Here is a 20,553-nt window from a genome sequence, read left to right as displayed (position 1 = left end):
AGTACACGTCAATTTGATGCTTCCCTGTCAATTGTGTTTCCTTGTACAATAAATTCAATCTGTAAAACACAATTTTGCTTTAAATGCTCACCAAAACCGGCTCAGAAGCCGATTTCGTTAACTATGTGATATTTTTGAGCTGGTCTAACTGGATTTTTTCTAACTGGATATGAGAATTGTGCTTGAAAGGAAATTTTGTTGAACAGGTTGCTCTATTTGTAAACAAGAGTTTGTAACAATGAAGGTCAGAAGGAGAATGCTAATCACTTGTGAGCTCATTATAAAATTATTTAATTAAAATGCTGATTTACAGATTATTTCGCTAATTTTGTTCAAGCTCTTTGTTTTGTTAGAAAAAAGCATTGCCCATGAAGGGAGAGATTGTAGTTCAAAATAAAAAGTAAAAACAAAATTGTTGAAAAACTTAAATTATGAGAAAGCAATAATATAGATTTAAAAAATGCGCGAAAATGATCAAATATATAAAAAAACAACTAATGGTTGTTTTGTTGTACTCGTTAGACATTAGTTGTGGTACTTTTTTCCCTTGATGTTCCCCAAAAAGCGGTCGGAATTGAAAAAAAAACGGAACAGTTTGTTTTCGATAATAAAATTATTAAAAGCTATAGAATTTTTGTTTGCTATAATTTTTCTGTAACGAAGAGTAATTGTAGTCCCTGAATTTTACCATACACTTTTTTTTGCGTTTTGAGTATTTTGGTGCCTTTGCTTCTTGATTTCTTTGAGCCGTTTTAAAGTTTTGACTTTCAGTTGAAGAAGTTCTACTCAATTGGCAATCAATGATTTGACCAAAAGCTCCCTTAGAAATCAAATTGAATTATTTTATTTTACAAAATTAAAACGATATAAAATTTAGTAACGGTTGAAGTTGGCTGATTTTGAAACCAGTCAGTTGTATTAGTTTGTTCGAAGTTTTTTCTTTGCTTTATGTTTTGATAGCATAATTCAGAGTTATATTTGTAAAAATTGAAAAAAAAATTGTTGCTCAAAAAACAAATTGAATTGGCATTTGAGGCATTAGTTTTTTTGTGTTTTTAATAAATTAGGAGGAGAAAAAGTTTTGAAAACTACTTCTCTATTAAATATTTTCCACAAATCAGGTTTATCTTTAAAACTAAGTTCTAGCGGAACAGATTTTCATAAAATTGATCAATGTCAGAAAACTAATATATAAAAGACGTATAAAAAAATCAATTTCAACAGAAGACAGTCAATTGTTGACTGCTCTACTGGTCTCTAGTAATTTTAGATTTCAATTATGGTTGCTCTCAGCTAGCGGCTGAGGTTCAGAACAAAGCTAAATTTCGGAATTTTGTTAAAAATCACAGGAATTTTTCATTTTTTTGCATCATTTCTTGCAAATTTCGATAATTTTTCTGCTTTTCAAACGTTCTGTCCTCTTTCATTTATTTTTTTCATTGTGCCGTTCTGATGTCCGGACATTGAGTTGAACAAATTTGCTTCTAGTGGCACTCAACTATTTGGTTACAAAACAATTCTGTAGTCCAAACTAAACCCGTTTTTTTTTTCAAATAAAAACAAGCAAAAATCAATAGCAAAAAAAGTTGCCACATTCACAATCAAGTGCAGTTGTTTAATGTCTTAAATTCATATCCATTTGTTTTTTGTTTTGGGCTAATATCATAAACAATTGTAAAGCGTCAATAAAATAACCTTTTTAAAATTTATTACCGAAGTTTTTTTGGAACTATTGATTTTGCCCTGTTTGCAATGGTTTTGTCTGCGCTATGCTATTGCCTCCAGAGCTAAAATTGATTGCTTCTGTTTCTAGGAGTAATTGTTTTGATATTTTCCTTGAACTTTTTTAATATCGAATTAAAATTTACCAAAAAATGCAATTCATCTTTCATTCTAATGATTAAAATATCGAAATTTCATGCTATTGTTGAATATTAAGAAAGTGGTTTCAGTTGTCTTCAATAGTTTATTCGTTTTGACTGGAGTCCACGAGAAAACAGGCGATTTCGAAAAGTCTTTTGATGTTTTTTGAAAATATTTTTGTCTGCAGTGCATTAGGAATTACAACGTAATGTTTGCAATCCTCTTTTTTGCAATTTGCTGAATGTTCTCTAGGCTTCAAAGCAATGCTTCAAAGCTGATTGTTCTCTAATGTCCCTTAAAGTTCATGCTGAAGCTTTCTGTGCAACGTACAGTAATGGGCGAGCCTCTTGTTGGATAAATTTTCTATTTTATCTATCAAACGACGATACTGACACCCCAATTTTTTTTTCTCTAAAAAATTACTCTTTTGTTACCTCCGAGATATTGACGGACATTTGTGCCATCTCAAACCAAGCAACTTTAGCTGTCGATTCACTTAGCACCAAAACGGAAACAATAACTGTTGAGCTGATTCTTGGCACACCATGGTCTGTGGCAACTACTCCAAACTGGAACTGCATCCCGGGTTCCAAAGATGACAAATTGGCTCGAGTCGAAATGGTAACGAAACCAGTTTTGTCATCGATGTCAAAGACGCCTGAAACAATGACTACTGTTAATCAAGGTTTTGGAAGACACGGATTCAGTGTGTCAAGCGCTCAGTTTGATTCACTGACGAGTTTCATCCATAATATGTATCCACTAATCCCTAGAAAAATTTTCCCAAAAACTTCTCCTTTTATCTTTGAGTAAATCAGTCTCATTTGTAATTACATTCAATATAATCATGTTGACTATGAGAATCCAAATAAAACCTCACTAAATTTGTCCTTGAATGTGTTTAAATTGCTCTCCAAAAATTTGTTTCAATCATTTTGGTCTTCCTTACTAACGCCATTTGTGGCAGGTGTTTTTTTTTACTAAGGTCAGTTTTGTCCGACTATTTTCGGTCTGATTGATAAATCTTCGTGATGTTTTGTCTCAGGAAACGGTGGATGATTTTAGAGTATCATAAAGAGTATCATTAATAATTCCTACCATCCACTGTTGTTTAGGGTTAGGAACATTATACAAGCCCTACGTTTTTTAATAAAACTTATTTGGCCGATTTATACTTTCAACAGAGACGAACAAAAGTGATCTCACTGGAAAACCCTTGAAATTTTTGGAGTTCTATGGGAGATGTAGAGGTTTACAGTAGTCAAAATCTTGACCCAATAGATCTTCTCTAATAGATACAAATAGATTCAAAGGACACCTAAGACTGATTAAAAAGTATTGGAAAGGATTTATATATCAGGTAAAAAAATATATGAATTGATTGAGATAAAAATACTAAAAAAATAGTTTTCTTCACACTGAATTCTATTTCTTGGCTATATGCCTGAAGCTAACAGATGGCTGATATCCAATTGCAGATACATTAATGATTTTAATAACCTGGATTTTCAAAAATTACGTCAATTTTCTTCAAACCTCGGGTTACAAGCACGAGTAGTGTCTTGTTGTTTACTAATAAACTTTTTTGGCCGGACAGCAAATTTTTCAAAGACGAAGAGGTGTAGCATCACTGAACTCCTCGAAACAAATTCTTAAAATACTTTAGAAGACATATTTTAAGATCTTCGCGCCGTTTTCCACGCAGTCAAACCAATTAGAATATGCATAATTAATCATTTGCTCACTTTTAATAGCTTTTGATATTTTTTTCATCTTATATAGGTCTTCAGCTGAATTGAATTTTTGAAATTTTCATAATAATAAAAAAGTGAGATAGAAACAAACAGTGAGAGGAAATTTCATTGGAAAGAACAATTTCTGAATTTTGAAAAAAGCAAGCAAATAAAATTTCCTAAATAGTTATATTAAAAAGAAGAAAACTTAAAAAAGTCCGTGAAGAGGATTTTGCTATTTTTTTCTCAAGGAAAATTTCTCAAAAAGGTTTTTCTAGTTTTTTTAAAAATCATTAATAACATCTTTTCCTAAAGTTTTTGACATTAGAGAAGGCCTCTGAAAAAATGAAACACAAACTCTGTAAAAAATTTGTTCGATTTAAATTGACAGAAACTAATGAACTTCGGAAAACAAAAATTGAGTTGCCATAAAATTTATTTTCATTACATTTTTTTTGCTTCTTACAGTTTTGTAATGATTCATTAAAAGCAACTTTCATATTACTTGCCATATATTTGTAGCAATTTTTAAAGCAACAAAAAGAAGAAAATTAGTACTTTTGAACACGCACGTTTAGAAGCAATTCTTTTAGTTTAAAAAATCTTTTAGAATGAAATGAGATTTTTCAGAAGAATTTCCCTCGTTTTGGATTTGCTTGTTCTGTTCAAGGCTATCAAACGCTTGAGATACAACAATCATCGGGATTCTTCAGATTGCCTAAATTTAAGTCTAGCGCAATATTCTTTTATCTCTCTGACTGTACAAAAACTTTTTCCCAACTATTTTTTATGGCATGTTTTACACAGAATTTTTAATATCTTTCTCCGTCTTCAAAATTTAGAAGTAAAATTTTTCTGATGAATTTTTGCCAATACATTTTTTCGGCTATCGGGAACACTATTTTAGAGGCCGATGAGACCTTAAAATTGTTCATAAGTTGTCTATTGATTTCGTTCTTTGGTGTTTGGGCTAAGTTTTTCAGTCTCCCGCATCTTAGTTACTGTTATATGTTTTGAAATAGGTTTTTTGGACACGATTCATTCATATATGAAGAATGTGAACGCATATAGCAGGTCCATTAAAAAAAATAAAATAAAACAAAAGTGAAATAAATTGAGAAAAATCTTTGTCTCTTTCTCCTTATTTAAATGAAGACATTTTTCTGCCCATTTGTTGCCTGAATAAAATTAGAATACTGTAGTTTTTCAATCTTGATCTTCTACAAACCGCTATATTGGTCTACAAATTAGGCATCAATGTTCATTCATGAAGGCCTTATCATGATTGGGAAAAACGATGAGCCTACAAATTTAAAAAAAAATTGATGCAGCAATTTTTCAGGGCTAAGATGGTTCACCTTTTCAATATGATGTCAAATAGTTAAGTACAAAGAATTAGAAGTATGCGCATCCTTGATAAACAAAAATTACCTATACTTCAAAAGTTACCTATACTTCAAAAGTTACCTATACTTCAAAGTTACCTATATTTCAGTTATCTTTTTGTAGGAGTTCGGCAGAAAAATGGTTATCTTGTAAGAATCTGCCAGAAATTTTTGACAAAAATGCAGTGTCGTGTAGGAATCTGCTAGAATCTGCCAGATTCCTACAAGATACCCCTCAATTCTCGACTAAGGTACTTTTTTTAAGACTTCTATATATGATCACTTCTGAATATTTATAAGACTTTGATTGAAGAGCATCGAGTTGCATTAATTTTTCCTGCGGCAATCACCCATATCATTACAATAAAATAGTCGAACTCGCCTTTTTTGAAAAAAAAAGGTTTTTAGGCGGCGAACCGTGGTGACACCCCGTTGCAGCGACAGCTCGACCATAATCGAAACGAACAATTTATTACTCACCCAATGAGTCGTTAACAATTCTGTAAGAGACTTTGCCATATGGACCTGGGTCTGAGTCCTCTGCCGACACATGCACCACAAAACCACCCTTAGTGATGTCATCGGGCATGGACACATTGTACCTTTCCACTGCAAAGTAGGGCGCTGAGTTTGGTTCGTTGAAGACCTGATGTGAAAACAACAGCTGTAATTGAGCATTTAAAGAGCACAATTTTTGTTTAATAATAAATGGTTTCCAGCAGTGATTCGGCATCTTCAAATTTATTTGTATAAATACGTCGTTCTAAGATTAACTGTGAGAGAGTACTAAAGGGTCGATTGCCCGTTCGCTGAGTGATGCTTAGTTAACCAGGGAAATATTATGCAATCAGATCATTATAAAAGTAAGCAGTCGTACCATGTAACAAAATTTGACTACATTATGGAAGAAAATTTCCTTTGATCAAGTGCTTAAGAACACAGAACCAAAATATCCTTGGGTTAACTGCTCATGATCTATAAGCAGTTCCTTTTTTTATTATTCTTTTGTTATCAAAAATGAACATGCGATTGTTTGAGAACATGCATGTTTTGAAACTGTGATTGCAACACATGCATCCATTATTTATTTTCATCATTTCACGATTTTGCGCATGAAAAATATTTAAGTTCAAGTGAGGGCTTGTTAGAAAACTGCTTTTAGAATCCTTAGATCCCTTATGCTCAGTCCAAGTCACCCCCCCCCCCCTTGAATAGAATACATCCCACTTATTTAAGCAATTTAGTTTGCTTCTCATGCTTAAGACATGTGAGAAATTTCCTCATTGGCAGTTTCAGATCACTTTTTTTTACCGTGTATATTATTTTACAAAGCTGCAACCATCTTTTGAAACAAATGCCATGAAAACTGCATGTGAGTTCAAACTAACTTCAATATGCACTTCGGCCATGACCGACAGTTCTGGATTCTGAGGGTCATTAGCTCTGACGACCAGGGTTGCCCCAGCTGTGTTGAGGGTTGAGAGAGATTGCAGCAATTGGATTTGTCCCTTTTCGTCATCAATAGTAAACAGGTTGATGAATTGATTGCTCTCTAAAAGATGCAGCATGAACAGAAATGCCACAACGTTCTGCCCTTTTCGACCTTTATTTCAAAACAGGTGGAGTGTTTTTCAAAATATTTCTGAAGTACGGCGGAATAAAACCCTATATGCCTATCCCAAGAAGCACAAATAGACTGTTTTGTTTTAAGTCATCGGCAATACAACGCCGTACTTCTGACAGCTATTAATAAAATAGTTCTTTCTTCTGTCGAACTTCCATTGAAATGGGCTGTCAGAGCTTGTTTTAACAGAAAAAAAGTAAATCTCTATAGATTTGATCGGATTATTTGATTATTTGACGGATTATTTGATCTTACCGATAACAAATATGCTGAACTACAGAACTGCTTGATACACAAACGAAGTTTTACTAAGCTCAAAAGGATTTTTTTTTCAAAAACAGGAAAAAGAGTAATTATGCTAAGCTTCTGCAAATAAAAAAATTAGAACATTTCTCCAAAAAATATTTTCGATTTAATTTCTCAGGGTCCCAAGATATGTCATACATGGTAAAATTTCTTGGCAGGACATTCAATTTGCAAAAAGAACTAAATGATTTAAATGACTACTTTTATGATAAACATTACTTGCCTTTTGTCAGCACTTCTGTTGTTATATTGTGTCAAACGTAGATAAATTGCACTACTTTTTCTATATTACAAATTTCTAATGAGGTTTTGAAAATTTAGAAATTTTCCTATTAGGTGTAGTCAATCTGAAGTATGTGCGATAAAATTGTTTAACTGGCATTATCGCTTTATTGATTATCGTTTTCACTATTTGTCAGAGAATCAGATTTAAAAAATTGCTGAAATTTTGGTGCGAAAAATTTATTACCTGCAAAAGGTCATTTCAGGAAAAATTTGCGTGCAAGACATTTTAAGCTGATAAACTTTTAAAACTACTTAGTAATTTATTGAATGTTGTGTATCTTTATTCTCCCCCTCAATCGAGCAAAAAGTTTTCGATTCATTCCAATCTTGTTATGTAGCCATTCAAGTTTACGCAAATCAAAAATTGAGTCTGTACACAGCCATTATTTTGCTACAGTTTCTTTTCGATAACGCTTGTATAAAATTTTGCACTATAAAATAGACAAAACCTTGGTATCAAAACTTTCAAAAATGTTATGAATGATACCTCTCAGTATTAGGCAATCTGATGCCTAATAGGAAACGGAACTCATGTTTACAAGCTCCAATTATTTTTATATAAGCAAAAATGCGCATATATGAAGAACCAATTGCTGATCGCTGCGAGAAAACCGTTACTTTAGTTCAAATTCTTGCTGATCAGTGTACATATTTTATTTCTGACACATAAAGAAAAAATTTTCTCTCGGCAAAATTTGTACGGAAACTTTTTGGAGAAAACAGGTACAGCAAACAGAAACTTATTCTTGATTTATTTTAGTGAAAGACCGCATTTTTTCTGAACTTTCGCGATTTCTTTTGTAATTTCCAATTTTTTAATCTAAAAGACCTTCTCCGAGATGCTTTGTTAATATATATATATATATATATATATATATATATATATATATATATATATATATATATTCGTTACAATTCTCAAATCAATTTGGAGCAGAGAACTTTGAGCTATATAAGTTAATTTTGACTCCCCGATATGTTTTGCGGGTAAATACAATTTTGACGCCTATGAAAAACTCCACAAAAATTAAATCACTTGTGGAAGAGATTTTTGTCAAATAGAGATTTTCTCACTCCACACCTACAGTCTTATAGAGTTTCAAAAGGTATTTTGAAACCAAAATGGCACTATGACAACAATTTCAATGAGACACTTCCATGAGGAAAAATGGAGACACATTTCTTTATTATTTCATTTTTTCAAGTTTTTGTTGCTTCAGCTTAGCACTTAAGCATAATCAAACGCTTAAAAAACCTTTCGATAAAAGATATAAAGCCTCGAAGATCTCAAATAATGGTTATTGGAAGTTTTTTTTATCAAGCAGATTTGAGAAAGTAATATTAAATAGGAGCCGAAAACGTAACAATTGCAGGTTAAATAAAAAAGATAAAACATTTTTCCCGTTTCTTATCTTCAAAAACCTTCTCTATTATTTTGTTTTCTGTTTTCTGCAATCGTATAAGATTTTCCTTTATCATTTAAGTGCGTTCTAACCAAACTGCTCATCTTTTAGCTTGCTAGGTCGATCGGCGCTCATTTCTTTTTTCTTTAAGAAAATGTCATTTTAAAATTGAAATGTGTTAAATATATTATATCTTTTTTCAGATAAAACTCTCGGCAGCTCTTTCTGGATTCACCCAGCTACATTTGACTTTTGCGCCCGTTATCTTGCAGCTTTTAGATTCAATACCCTGATTTCTTTTCATTACCTATAAACTAGTGTAGCAATTTTGTATTTATTTAATTGGTAAGTTGAACAGGTTCTCTTATAATGTTAAAATTTTAGATTAAAAAATTAGCATCTGCGCAATCAAAACTGATGTATGTTTGCTAACCGGGTAGGTCAAATCTGATGTCATCAACATTGGTTCCGACAGCCGATACTTGAACAGTGAACACTTCAGATCCTACAGGAGTATCCACAGGCAGGTACAGAGTATAGGGCAGACCCTCGAAGTTAATGCCCTGTGCTTCGGCTTCAAATACCAATATATCCAGATGATGAATGGATCGGAGCTCGGGTTTTCCAGGGTTGAAAGCCAGGATCTCCAGTGTAAACTCAAACCCGTCCATGAGATCTCCATATGTGTAGAGAGCTCCCGTGTCTTCTAAAAATAATGGAAGTCGACAATGAAATTAGCCTAGAGAAGTTGAACTTCAAAATATTTGATGCAAAATTTTCAACCAAGGTAAAACGGAAAAAAATGTTACGTAAAAAAACAAAGAAAGACGATTTCAATCCAAACGATTTATTTGAAACCGAATAATTGGAAAACGCAACCCAGGTTGAGGTCCCAGACGGAAAGTCGGTATGTCCAGACCGTCCCAGAAGGAAAGTGCCCATGTCCAGACTTTCGTGCGTTCACCAGACTATTCGTGCGTTCATGATCAGACTTTCGTGCGTTCATCAGACCTTTCGTGCGTTCATGTCCAGACTTTGGTGCGTTTTTCCTTGTTTCCAGACCATGTAAATTTGAACGCACGACACCCCCGTCGTGCGTTCATCTGGGTCTGGACATATCGACTTTCCATCTGGGACCTCAACCTGGGAAGCTAAAGAAATGTTTTCTACAATTTGAAAATCATCAAAACAGAATTTGTGTTGTAGATACTCTGATTGTTAAGGTAATGAGAACCGAAAAGTAATATAGAAAAATTCATAAAAAGCTCAAAACAGAAATTGTAAAGGCAAGTTTTCAATAAAATCTCTTAATTTTATTAGTCGACTAGTTTATCAGCAGTCTATCTAGTTTTTGATTTCGTCGTCGAATAATTTTTAGAAACGCAAAGCTGTTTCTGAGGACAACAAGATCTTATTGTCCTCAGAAACAGCTTTGCGTTTCTAAAAATTATTCGACGACGAAATCAAAAACTAGATAGACTGCTGATAAACTGGCAGTTTTCACTGAAAGCCACGTTGCAAATCTGTAGTTGAAAGCTAAAAAATACATTATGAAAATATTTAACACTTTAGATAAGTTCAAAGACACTAATTTCGCCAAAACCGTCAAAAATTACAAAATGGCAAATCTGCACGCTACAATAAATTGTTCAGTTATATAAAGAAAATCTAGAAATAAATTGCTGGAACATACATTCAAAATAGCTTCTACTGTATTGCTAACAATTATTCATTACCTTTGCATAAGGTTTAGTAACAGTTTCATTACCACAAATTGAAAACAAATTGACAACAAATTAAAAACATTGCTCAAATTGAAAACAACTGAACTATGACAAAAAGTTTCGGAAACCATGAGAGAATTTGCTTCGACTCTGGTGTAAAAGTTGGCTTAAACAACAAAAAGAAACCAAATCCGTTAGCATAAAAACAAATTTTGCATAGCACTGTAGCCATATAAACTATGGCCAGCAATTAAAATAAGCAAATTAGCGGAAAATCAAATAAAACAGATAAAAACAAAAAAAAAATGCTGACTTCAGCGCTCAACAATAGCAAAAACTGACCTTTCCATGCTGGATTAAGGCCTCACAGCGGTATCACAATATTAAGTAAACGGCTACTTAAACCAGCGGATGTCTTTTATTGCAACTTAATGCCTGTCGAGCGTTACAACTTTATTCCGTTTCGGAAGCTCAAGGCCATGGAAGAAGATGTGAACATCTTACAAAAAAAACAGAGCACCAGTAGAATGCACATTTTTTGGATTGTAAACAATAGGAGCGCTATAACAGCCGGCGGAGAAGATGAGGTCGGCTATTAAACACCACCAACACTGATGGCTTCAGTTAGGGAAGCTGATCAGTTTGGCTCACTAACTTGCATTTTCATCCCCACCACCAGAAAGTCAACATTAACGAGTCAAACACTAGTTGATCTTAACTCAAGTGTTCTTCTGAATTACAAAGCACACTTGCGACAGTATTAATATTCTGTCAAAAAGAGCCTTGGTGGTTAATAACATGTCAATTAGGCCAATGTGAACGTGATTAATTACCTAATTGTTTTAATTGGTGAATAATTATAGAAATGTCCTTTTCCCAGATATTTGAGGATTTTTATTTCGTACGATCTTACAAATTTCTCACAAAAGTGTCTAACAATTACTATTAACATTAAGCGTCACCTGACTAAGAATTTGTAAAGCAATTTATCAGGTCTTACACGATAAAAGTTTTTATCAGGTCTATTAAGATCTTACACGATAAAGGTTCACTTTTGTAATTTCTTTTGTCAGTTAACAAGATAAAATTCCGCCTTTTAAGATCTTACATGTTTTCTAAAAATTCCGCCTGACAAAAAATATTTGACATGTAAGATCTTATAAGGAGCTAAGACTCATCTTTTTGATAAGATTTTTTATCAACCCTTTTACCATAAAACTTCTTCAAATATGGCATGTTCTCCAAATAACGGACATTTCAAAGTTGCTTTTAAGCAGTAGCCAAAAAGCTAAATTATGCAACAGTTGAGTGTCGGAGCAGCAAAGAGAAAAGTATCTTACATCGTTTTTTGAGACTTAGAAGACTTTGTGAAAAATGTTATTCTAGTATCAGTGGATTTTTCAGAAGCAGTGATTATCAAGTTAGGCTGAGATTTTTTTCAAAGACAAAAACATCTAAGATTTGCTATTTTTGAGCCATAATAGCCAGTTGAGACTCATTATGAAACTGCCGCCAAAATAGACTCAACAAAAATTTTTTGTTCCTTAATTGGTTAGTTGACCGATTTTTCAAACTTTCATAAAAACTCGACTATGTTATACGGCAATTTTGAAATCATTAAAACATGTCTTATCAGATTGTACACAACAAAAATTTTGCCCTACGTGAACTTCTATCATGTCAGATCTGATAAGATATTTAACAGATCATAGAAGATAACAATTCAGCAAAACTATTAATAGCAAAACTATTATCTAAGAAAGTCGAATATGATTTTTTATCAGATCTTATGTGATGACAATTCAGCAAATTTGAATTACTATCTCATCAAATCTGATATGTTACTTATCAGATCTCATATGATGACATTTCAGCAAAATTGAATTACTATCTTCTAAGATCTGATAAGATACTTATCACATCTTATAAGATAATAATTTAGCAAATTTGAATTACTATCTTATCAAACCTGATATGTTACTTATCAGATCTCATATGATGACAACTCAGCAAAACTGAATTACTATCTTATAAGATCTGATAAGATACTTATCACGTCTTACAACATAATAATTCAGCAAATTTGAGTTAATGTCTTATACGATCTGATGAGTATCTTATTACATCTTACACGAGTAAAGTTCACGTAGGGTAGAATTTTAAGCTTGTAATACCAAATAAGATCTTACTCCAAAAAGATTTTTGATCAGCATCTGATCACATCTTTAACGATAAAAAGTCCAATGTCACTGGGGTTGAAATAATAATTGTAGATTATGAAGTGAGTTAGAAGTTCTGTACCTACTTATATCACGGCTCACAAGAAAAAGTATCTGAATTGTGTGCCGAGTAATTTTTAATTAATTTTGATTAATAATGTTTTAGGCTGATTGAATGCGCAAAATGATGGACAATGGTTACGTTAACCGCCAATAAAAGTGATTGTGATCATGGTTTTTTCAGTCAGATCCGCGGTTAACATGTAGCTTCTTTATTTTTTCTTGGAAAACAATAACGTCAAATGAGAATATGTGACAAAATATTCTCACTTTTGTCCGCGAAAAAATAAAACATCCTCAAAATCAGTAACTGTAACGTTTGCAGCGCAATGTTAGCTAGTAATGTTAGCTGAATAGAAAATAATTTCCGAATAAAATTAAAATAGCTTAACAAACCATTGATATAGTAATATCCTCTCGCTCCAGACAGGATACGGTAGTTGATCAGAGCATTGGCATCCAGATCCGTAACGTTAAACTTGATTATCTAAACATTAATCAAGCCCGATTATCCAGAACGGTAAAAGAAATCCGGTCGACAAAAAGTTTATCTTTCACGATTTTGCGAGTCTTCCACCCCCCCCCCCCCGAACTTAGTGATCATTTAACATCCAGACCCCCCGCCCATATTACCATTATTATACCATAATGAGTTATAAGTTATAATATTGCGGAGGAGTTGGGCTATAATGGGCTTTTAAATCCCAACCGATATCTAAAAAGTCTTTCTTCACCACTGATGTGATATTATTTAACCTGGTAATAATTAATCGCTTAACCTGGTAAGTGATTAATCACTGTATTAGCAAGTCATGCATTCATTCATTCCTACGTACCTGGCTTCCATAATACTTGTCGGTTGGGACATTAAGCTTAGTTGGTGTGCTCTCCGCAAATAGAGGGGGCTCATCATTCACGTCCTGAAAATCACGTCCAATAGAATGTCAGTGTATACATTTTAAATTTTCCATTTTAAATCACAGACCAAATGAAATATCATGGTTACTAAACAAATAGTTATTCCAACTAAAAGTATTAAGATAGACCAGAAACGATTTTAAGTTATTTAATCAACTTATTTTTTGACGTTGACTCTTTTAGTTTCCTGAGATGACAGAGAGCACCATCAACTACGATAGCTCTCAAATGTGGGCATTGTTTTAAACGGACGTACATGATTTTTATTGCCAATTTTTACCAAAATCTTGGCAAGTTCAGTCAAGAAAATTTCTCGAAGCCCCTTGATAAGATCTTACTATGATAAACCACGAATTTTTGGTCTATCAAGATCTTGGTAATATAGTTAATGTTTTTGTCAAGACTGTCAAGATCTTGCATGTCTTGGCAAGGTGTATCAAGTTTTGTTTTACTGGGCTATCACTTCCGACTACTCCAACCCTCTATCATCTCATACCCCGATTTGAATCTTTTATGTAATTGGTACTGTAAACTTAGTATAATAATCATTTGACCATGCCTCAGCGGCCCGTGGGATTTGCTATGAACCTATCACAACCGAGCATGGAATTAATTTATCCGCTAAATTACGAGCAAAAATTTTGTAAAGTCGACTGGTAAATTTGTAAGATGAAATGATATGGAGTTAAGATATGCGGGGTTAAATGAATCAGTGTGTCACAGTATATCTAATCAGAGTCATTTACATTCCAATTAAGCGGCTTAATATACTCATTCCGCAATTTTTATTGGCATATTATTTAAATGATAACCTTTAAGTTTTTTATTGGCGTGCCCAGCGAACATCATCAGATTAGATAAATAAGTATTCTGCTTCAGCAATGAACAGAATCTTGAGAGAAAATTAACTCAATAAGTAAGTAGAGGTTGAGAGAAAAAAACTGAGTTATAAAAACAACAAGGATGCTCGTTAATGTGCGTTGGCACATGATGTTCCGACCCGCGCTCATCTACATTTTTGACTTCACTGTCTTTTGACTTACATTTTTGACAAAGAGATAATCAAAACTGTTACACAACCAAGATGATAATGCCATGCTATTTTACCACAAGATCTGCCAATAAAATTTTCACGGCAAAAACACATTAATTTAATTTAAAGGCACCTAGTAACTACGTCAAATTACAATCAGTCAAAATCTTGACTGCACAAACTGATTTTTTTAAACAAAACATCAATAATGAGACTAGGTAACAAGTCGACAAAAAGAAGAAAAAATGAGGTGAAACTCAAAAATCAATCAACATTTTCTTAAACCAAATAATTTCATAAGTCTTAAAAATCATGAGCCTTTAACAAAATAATTCTAGCTAAGTTTATTAAAAAGTAATATTGAAACCAATAGGAATTGTCTTTGTTTAGACTAAGCCATAGGAACGGACTAAAGTTGCAGAAAAACTCAAAAAATTACGAACAACAAATTTCAAACATAGCAAAAACACAAATTAGTGAAGTCATTAAAATCATTAGCTGTTATCTAAATATTATGTATCTTTTTTTCAATTTCTATTTATAATAATTCAGCTAACATTGTACTGAATGAATAATTAAGTTCACTTGGGCCACATTTGAAAATCATTGGGATCTGTTATCAAGCGATTGTGCTAAAGGAAGAGAAAAAGAAACAAAAACTTACCACTCACATAACTTTTATAAAAACGCATATTGGCCGACAAACAAAACATCAGTTACGTCACAATATCAGTAAACCTGTTAATTTTTCAAATACATGGAATGGGACCTCTCCATGATGAGTATATGTCACAAGTTGACGAAAAGATTAACAAAAACTGAAAAAATTGAAAGATACTTATAAATTTTGAAAATGTATAATTTCATAAACTTTAAGTCTATTCGCCTTAACCTGACTGCTTCGATTAAAATCGTTCATTCAATCCTCATATGCAAGGCTAATGTAACCGGTCATCTTTTTTATTGCTACCTAAATGATAAAAAAGCAAAAAAAAGCAAATTCGAAAACAAAATTGGGCCAGAAAAGTGTGGAATCCATAAAAAAAAGATATTTTCGGGAAGGATCTTTATTACTTTCAAATAATTTTTCAACAGCAATGAATTTCTTTTTTAAACAATTTGAATCCAAAAGATCAAACTTGAACAAATACATTAAAACAACGAATTTTTTTTTGAAGAAACCTGTAGTATCAACGCCATTAAATTCAATAGCTTTCAACGGAAGCTAATAAATACGCTAATTTATGCTTTGAAGAGGCAACACGAATGTTTGTAATTCATAAGTTATCAACAAAACATTACAATAAAACATCGATAATGAAAGCAACAAAAAATACAGACAAAATCCTAAAATTCAGTAGAAAAGTGCGAGAAGAAAGTGTCGAAGCCATTTAAACCAAAAGTTTCTCCCTAAAACATTATATATGATCCATTAAACGTTATCTCTAAGCCAATGCAACTATCAATATTAGGATAATGTGTTAAGACTCCAAAAGGACACAAAATTACGAATTAAAAATACCAAAAACTAAAAAAAATGTGAAAACTCGTGCATCGAAGTCATAACAACAATAGTTAGAAGATAAACCGCTAAATAGACTGATTTTGATTGAATTAGAAAAAAGGAGGTTGGAAGATAACTGAGACTGACTTGCAGAAAAAATTTTCCGAAAAAGTATTTTTGAAGTCTTAACAGACATTAAATTCAGTAACTTCGAGCAGAACTCAATAAACACGCTCAGTTGGAGCTTATGCCTCGATTTAAGGAAAAAACATTTTTCGTTCATAGGTAATCAATAAGACGTCACAATAAGTCTTTTGACTATGGAAACAACAAAAAATATAGGCAAAAATTAAAAATTCAGTAGAAAAGCGAGAATGAATTGTCGGAGCCATTAGCTTTTAAATCTAAAATTGTTCTCTGAAAACCTTATCCATCTTCCTGTGAACGTCTTCTCTAAACTAATGGGAGATGTCAATATCAGCATAAAGTGATAAGAGTTCAGGAGGAGCCAATATTAAGAAAATATCAAAAAATATTTTCTTAATTTTTTTAAAAAAACTTGTCGCATTGAAATCATAAAGCACATAGTTAGAAGATTAAACAGCTAACCAGATTAGTTTTTTTTAGTAGAAAAGAAGGGGGCCCTGTCTACTGACACTGAAGTACATTTCGCGAAAATAGGTTTATTATCGGTTAACGTTTCTCGAAAAATCACTTTAAAGGCGTAACAGCCATTAGCTGTCCACTGAAAGCGCTAGATAGGTTCACATAAGGCTTATTATTACGAAATCTATTGCACTTTTAATCAACGAGAAAATGGTATAGGACTCCAAAAATTTAGTAAAATCTCAAAATCAATACTTCATTTAAAATTACGTAACTCAGAGTCGAGGCCAAAAAAAAACACGAGCAATCACTTGAAAAGGAATTTTTTGTTCATTGGGCTTCATTTAACTGTAAATCAGGTTTGCAACTAACGGAACCTAGATATCAAATTTGACTAGTCGCTAGGTGACCCAAGAAAACAAAAAAATATGAAAAATTTTCTAAAAAAGAGCTCTGAAATAGAATTCAAATTTTTTTCGATAGTAAACTTCCCTATGAGGCTAGAACTATCTTTCGTCTATTAGGAACTCAAAATCTTTCATTTTGTGGCCTGAAATGTGGCCTGTTATTAACGCAAACCTTTCATCGGAGTTTGCTTATTGGTTTTTTGCACAGCAGTTCTTCGAAATTATTCATTTAATAAACTGTAGTTTTAAATATAGAATCCGAATATTCAAATAAAACTACAGCAATGAAGTGATGAAGACTTTGGTGTTCTTCGGGCATTTAATTTTAATATAATATCGTTTAACTAACTATCAAGGTTATTTGTGTCATTTAACTCCTTTCTACCCTATCGATTTTTTGCAACGATCATCTCGCGTCGATTTATAAGGCCCAAAAAATTTGAATCTTTTGACTTTCTCATAGAAGTCACTCTAAATTTTTTAGAAGTGACCTTGATGACACGCCGAGCTTTGAAGGCAATGAGAAATTGTTAAAGTGGTCTATTGTTTCTAAATATTACTGCCAATCTTCAAAACAAATAAACATTAGTATTACTGTTGTCACGTCCCGAACTGGGCTAAAAATTAGGGACCTAACAATTATGGTTTCCATCGGCTAAGAATTGCCGTTTTGGACGTGCTTTTGTCAGCATCAACAACTAAAATTGTTAGTTTGTGACCAATACTATTTTCTGCACAATTAGGGGTGCAGTTCCTTCCAATTCAAATTGAAATAATCTACATGGATTTGCTGAAACACAAACAAAATCGCTTTTTGACTTTTTTCCACTGATCATAAAAACTAGCATGTTCCGCTCTGCTTGAGCAAAAATGATGAAGCCATATCTTTTGGTATAAGTCTTTTTATTATGAAAGTATTGTTTCATTTAGCAGCTCTCTTGAGGAAAAACTAGTAAAGGACGGAATCAACATGGAAAAACATGTGCCTTGTTAGTCTAATTGAATACTGTAGACAATTTGGAAGAAATTATTAAACTTTGTAGTGAAGTCAAACAATTTGAATTTGACTTTGGGGTTCAAAAGCTGAGTGGTGTGCTGTCGGAATAAATGTCCATTTTGTCGTTATAACAGATTTGCTCTTTGTTTGGTTATTTTCCCCTCCTCAAATGGCTGACAATCCCTAGTTTAAAATTAATGTCAAATTGGAATTATTTATAAAGATTTTTGCTAATTTTGTAAAATAATGCATTAATTTTACAAATATTTGCAAACAAGTCTCAATATTTTTGTCCCTAATTGTTAGCAGTTGGCCTTGTAGGGTTATTTGACCACACATATCGTTTACAAGGTGTACTTTAACATTTTTCAATTGAATTATGCATTCTCAGAGAACTGGTTAGGAAAATAACCCACATTGCTAAATTAAGGAGGGCTCGACCGGAACGAACTCGGTCGATCTTTTGCAATTTTTTGCAAACTTAACATTATTTTGCAAATTTTTACAAATTTGGCATTATCGAGCAAAAATGTCAAATTTTTGCAAATTTGGTATTAATTTTGAACTAGGGATATTGACTTGTGACAGAAAATATCTTGACAAAACAAAACACAAGATGTTTTGTCTTGTCGTTATTCTTTGATCAGTAAAAACGACAAAAACGATCAAAAACGTTAATTTTTTCCAAAATAAACGACGTGAGAAACGAAAAAAGACGGAAAAACTATCTTTCCTTACACGTAAATGACGATGCAAACGACGAAAACAGAGAGAACGACGAAAAATGCCAATAACCACGATTTCTAACAGTAATATCGTCGTTTTTTCGTCCTTGGCCTCAACACGGGTACTCAACTTGGGTGTGGATAGTGGGTTTGCGAAACAAGTATGAGCTATGAATGGAGATATAGCAAGTGAATGTTTTCACGATGCAGTAAAGCTAACATGATCATGTATCCTAAACTATGATAGGAGTGACTACTTGAATGCTAATTTTGAGAAGCGAGACGAGGATATTTGTGCCATCGGACGCCTCCACTGTAATTTTGGGTTGGTTTTCATCAGCAACATTCAAATATTGCTCTCTATTCAGCTGTTTGACTACGTACAATTCTCCACTTTCAGCTTCAATCCGAAAATGGTCTGAAATATATTTCCTAAATTCAATAACGTAGCAACAGTTTGCAATCCTATACATAAACTATCAATTACAATAATCATTGTGTTCTGTTAACATCATATATGGTGCAGTTGGTGCTTTACTTGCAGCTTTGAATGCTTAAATTTTACATCTAAGAGGCCCTAGAACTTGAAAATTTCTAGGCCCTAGAACACCAATCTATTGGTTTAAAAATACCCACGAAGATATTTCGAGTTGACTCTATTTGGGTATGAAAAGACCTCGGGTATGAATTAAGTTTGGGTCGACTGTTTTTTGGGAATTACAAAACGTTCCAAGACTAATGAAAAGAGTTTTTAATGAAAAGCCCACTTCGACTTTATTAGTCGCTAGTCTTTTCAAATGGCTGACAGGGCAAAATGCGGGATATTATTGCGGCATTTATTTTGCGTGCCGACGATCAAATAACTCCAGTAAAAAACTACTACTCGGCAGGAAAAAAAAGAACTAACCAAGTCGGCGTCCAGCAAAATTCAAATTATACGTCTGCAAAAGTCTTCTCAACAGCTATTTTTTAGTGCAGTTAAATTTTGGTTTTAAACTAATTTTTTAAAAGTTAAGAGACCAAAACACATTTGAGTATAGATTTTTTGGCGTGCTGGATAATCAAAACAAAGTTTTAAAAATGTTTGAGGGGCAAGGTAGCAAACATGTGCTAAACATAATTGACAGAACCAGCGACCTGCAAATAGTCTTCACTTATTGATTAGCATGAACGGATCTTAAATTTGTAAAAAAAAAAATTTACCTGTAAGGGGCTTTTCTTCTCTGATGGAGTAAACAATCTTATCGGCATCGTCGTTGTCTTTGGCCACGAATTGAAAGACAGACTGGGTTGTGGATTCGAAGTTCTCAGTAACGATCAGAGTGTCCTCTGAGGGGAACTTGAACCAAAATGGAGAATTGTCGTTCTCATTTGTGATTACTACATTCACCTGAAAACAAAGGTGATATGTTGTAGAAACACAAACTATCAAATTGATACACCAGACAGATCATTGTCAGGCTGGGTCTGTCTAAAAATGAGGTAAATAATGAGCAGGGGTGTAAAACGAGCTAAAATATGGTTCACTAAAGTATAGCTGGCTGACTACCGTCTGGATCGGTCTAATCACGGCCTCCTAGAGAACGAGTTGAAAACGAGCACGTATGAAAAACAAGCTAAAGTCTTATCATGGCTGATTATTGTCTGGATGAGCTTGATCATTAACGCGCACCTCAAATGGGATCTTAACTTAAAGTATTTAGACTGTGATGGTTTCAAAGAAACATCAAGAGACTTAGAAGTTTTCTTTATTAAAGTTTC

General features: G+C 33.0%; 2 protein-coding genes across 2 annotated transcripts in view; both read right to left on the bottom strand.

Annotated features, from left to right (window-relative positions):
* LOC142334916 (protocadherin Fat 4-like) overlaps positions 1–20,553 on the bottom strand; it is a 209,085-nt gene that overhangs the window by 81,216 nt on the left and 107,316 nt on the right. The window contains exons 12-17 of the mRNA XM_075383244.1: positions 13,439–13,522; positions 12,999–13,089; positions 9,033–9,305; positions 6,370–6,533; positions 5,462–5,627; positions 2,298–2,521 (exon numbers count right to left, since the gene is read on the bottom strand). Of these exons, the coding sequence (XP_075239359.1) occupies positions 2,298–2,521; positions 5,462–5,627; positions 6,370–6,533; positions 9,033–9,305; positions 12,999–13,089; positions 13,439–13,522 (1,002 nt within the window). The remainder of the gene's footprint in view (positions 1–2,297; positions 2,522–5,461; positions 5,628–6,369; positions 6,534–9,032; positions 9,306–12,998; positions 13,090–13,438; positions 13,523–20,553) is intronic.
* Positions 19,026–20,553, bottom strand: part of LOC142335539 (protocadherin-23-like) — a 51,395-nt gene continuing 49,867 nt past the window's right edge. Inside the window, exons 11-12 of the mRNA XM_075384078.1 lie at positions 19,996–20,182; positions 19,026–19,210 (exon numbers count right to left, since the gene is read on the bottom strand). Coding sequence (XP_075240193.1) covers positions 19,026–19,210; positions 19,996–20,182 — 372 coding nt within the window. The remainder of the gene's footprint in view (positions 19,211–19,995; positions 20,183–20,553) is intronic.

The sequence above is a fragment of the Convolutriloba macropyga genome, chromosome 2 (genome assembly GCF_964194025.1).
Source record: "Convolutriloba macropyga chromosome 2, txConMacr16.3, whole genome shotgun sequence".
NCBI lineage: Eukaryota > Metazoa > Xenacoelomorpha > Acoela > Convolutidae > Convolutriloba > Convolutriloba macropyga.
Note: the sequence above shows the minus strand (reverse complement) of the source record. Positions and strands in the feature narration are given on the sequence as shown.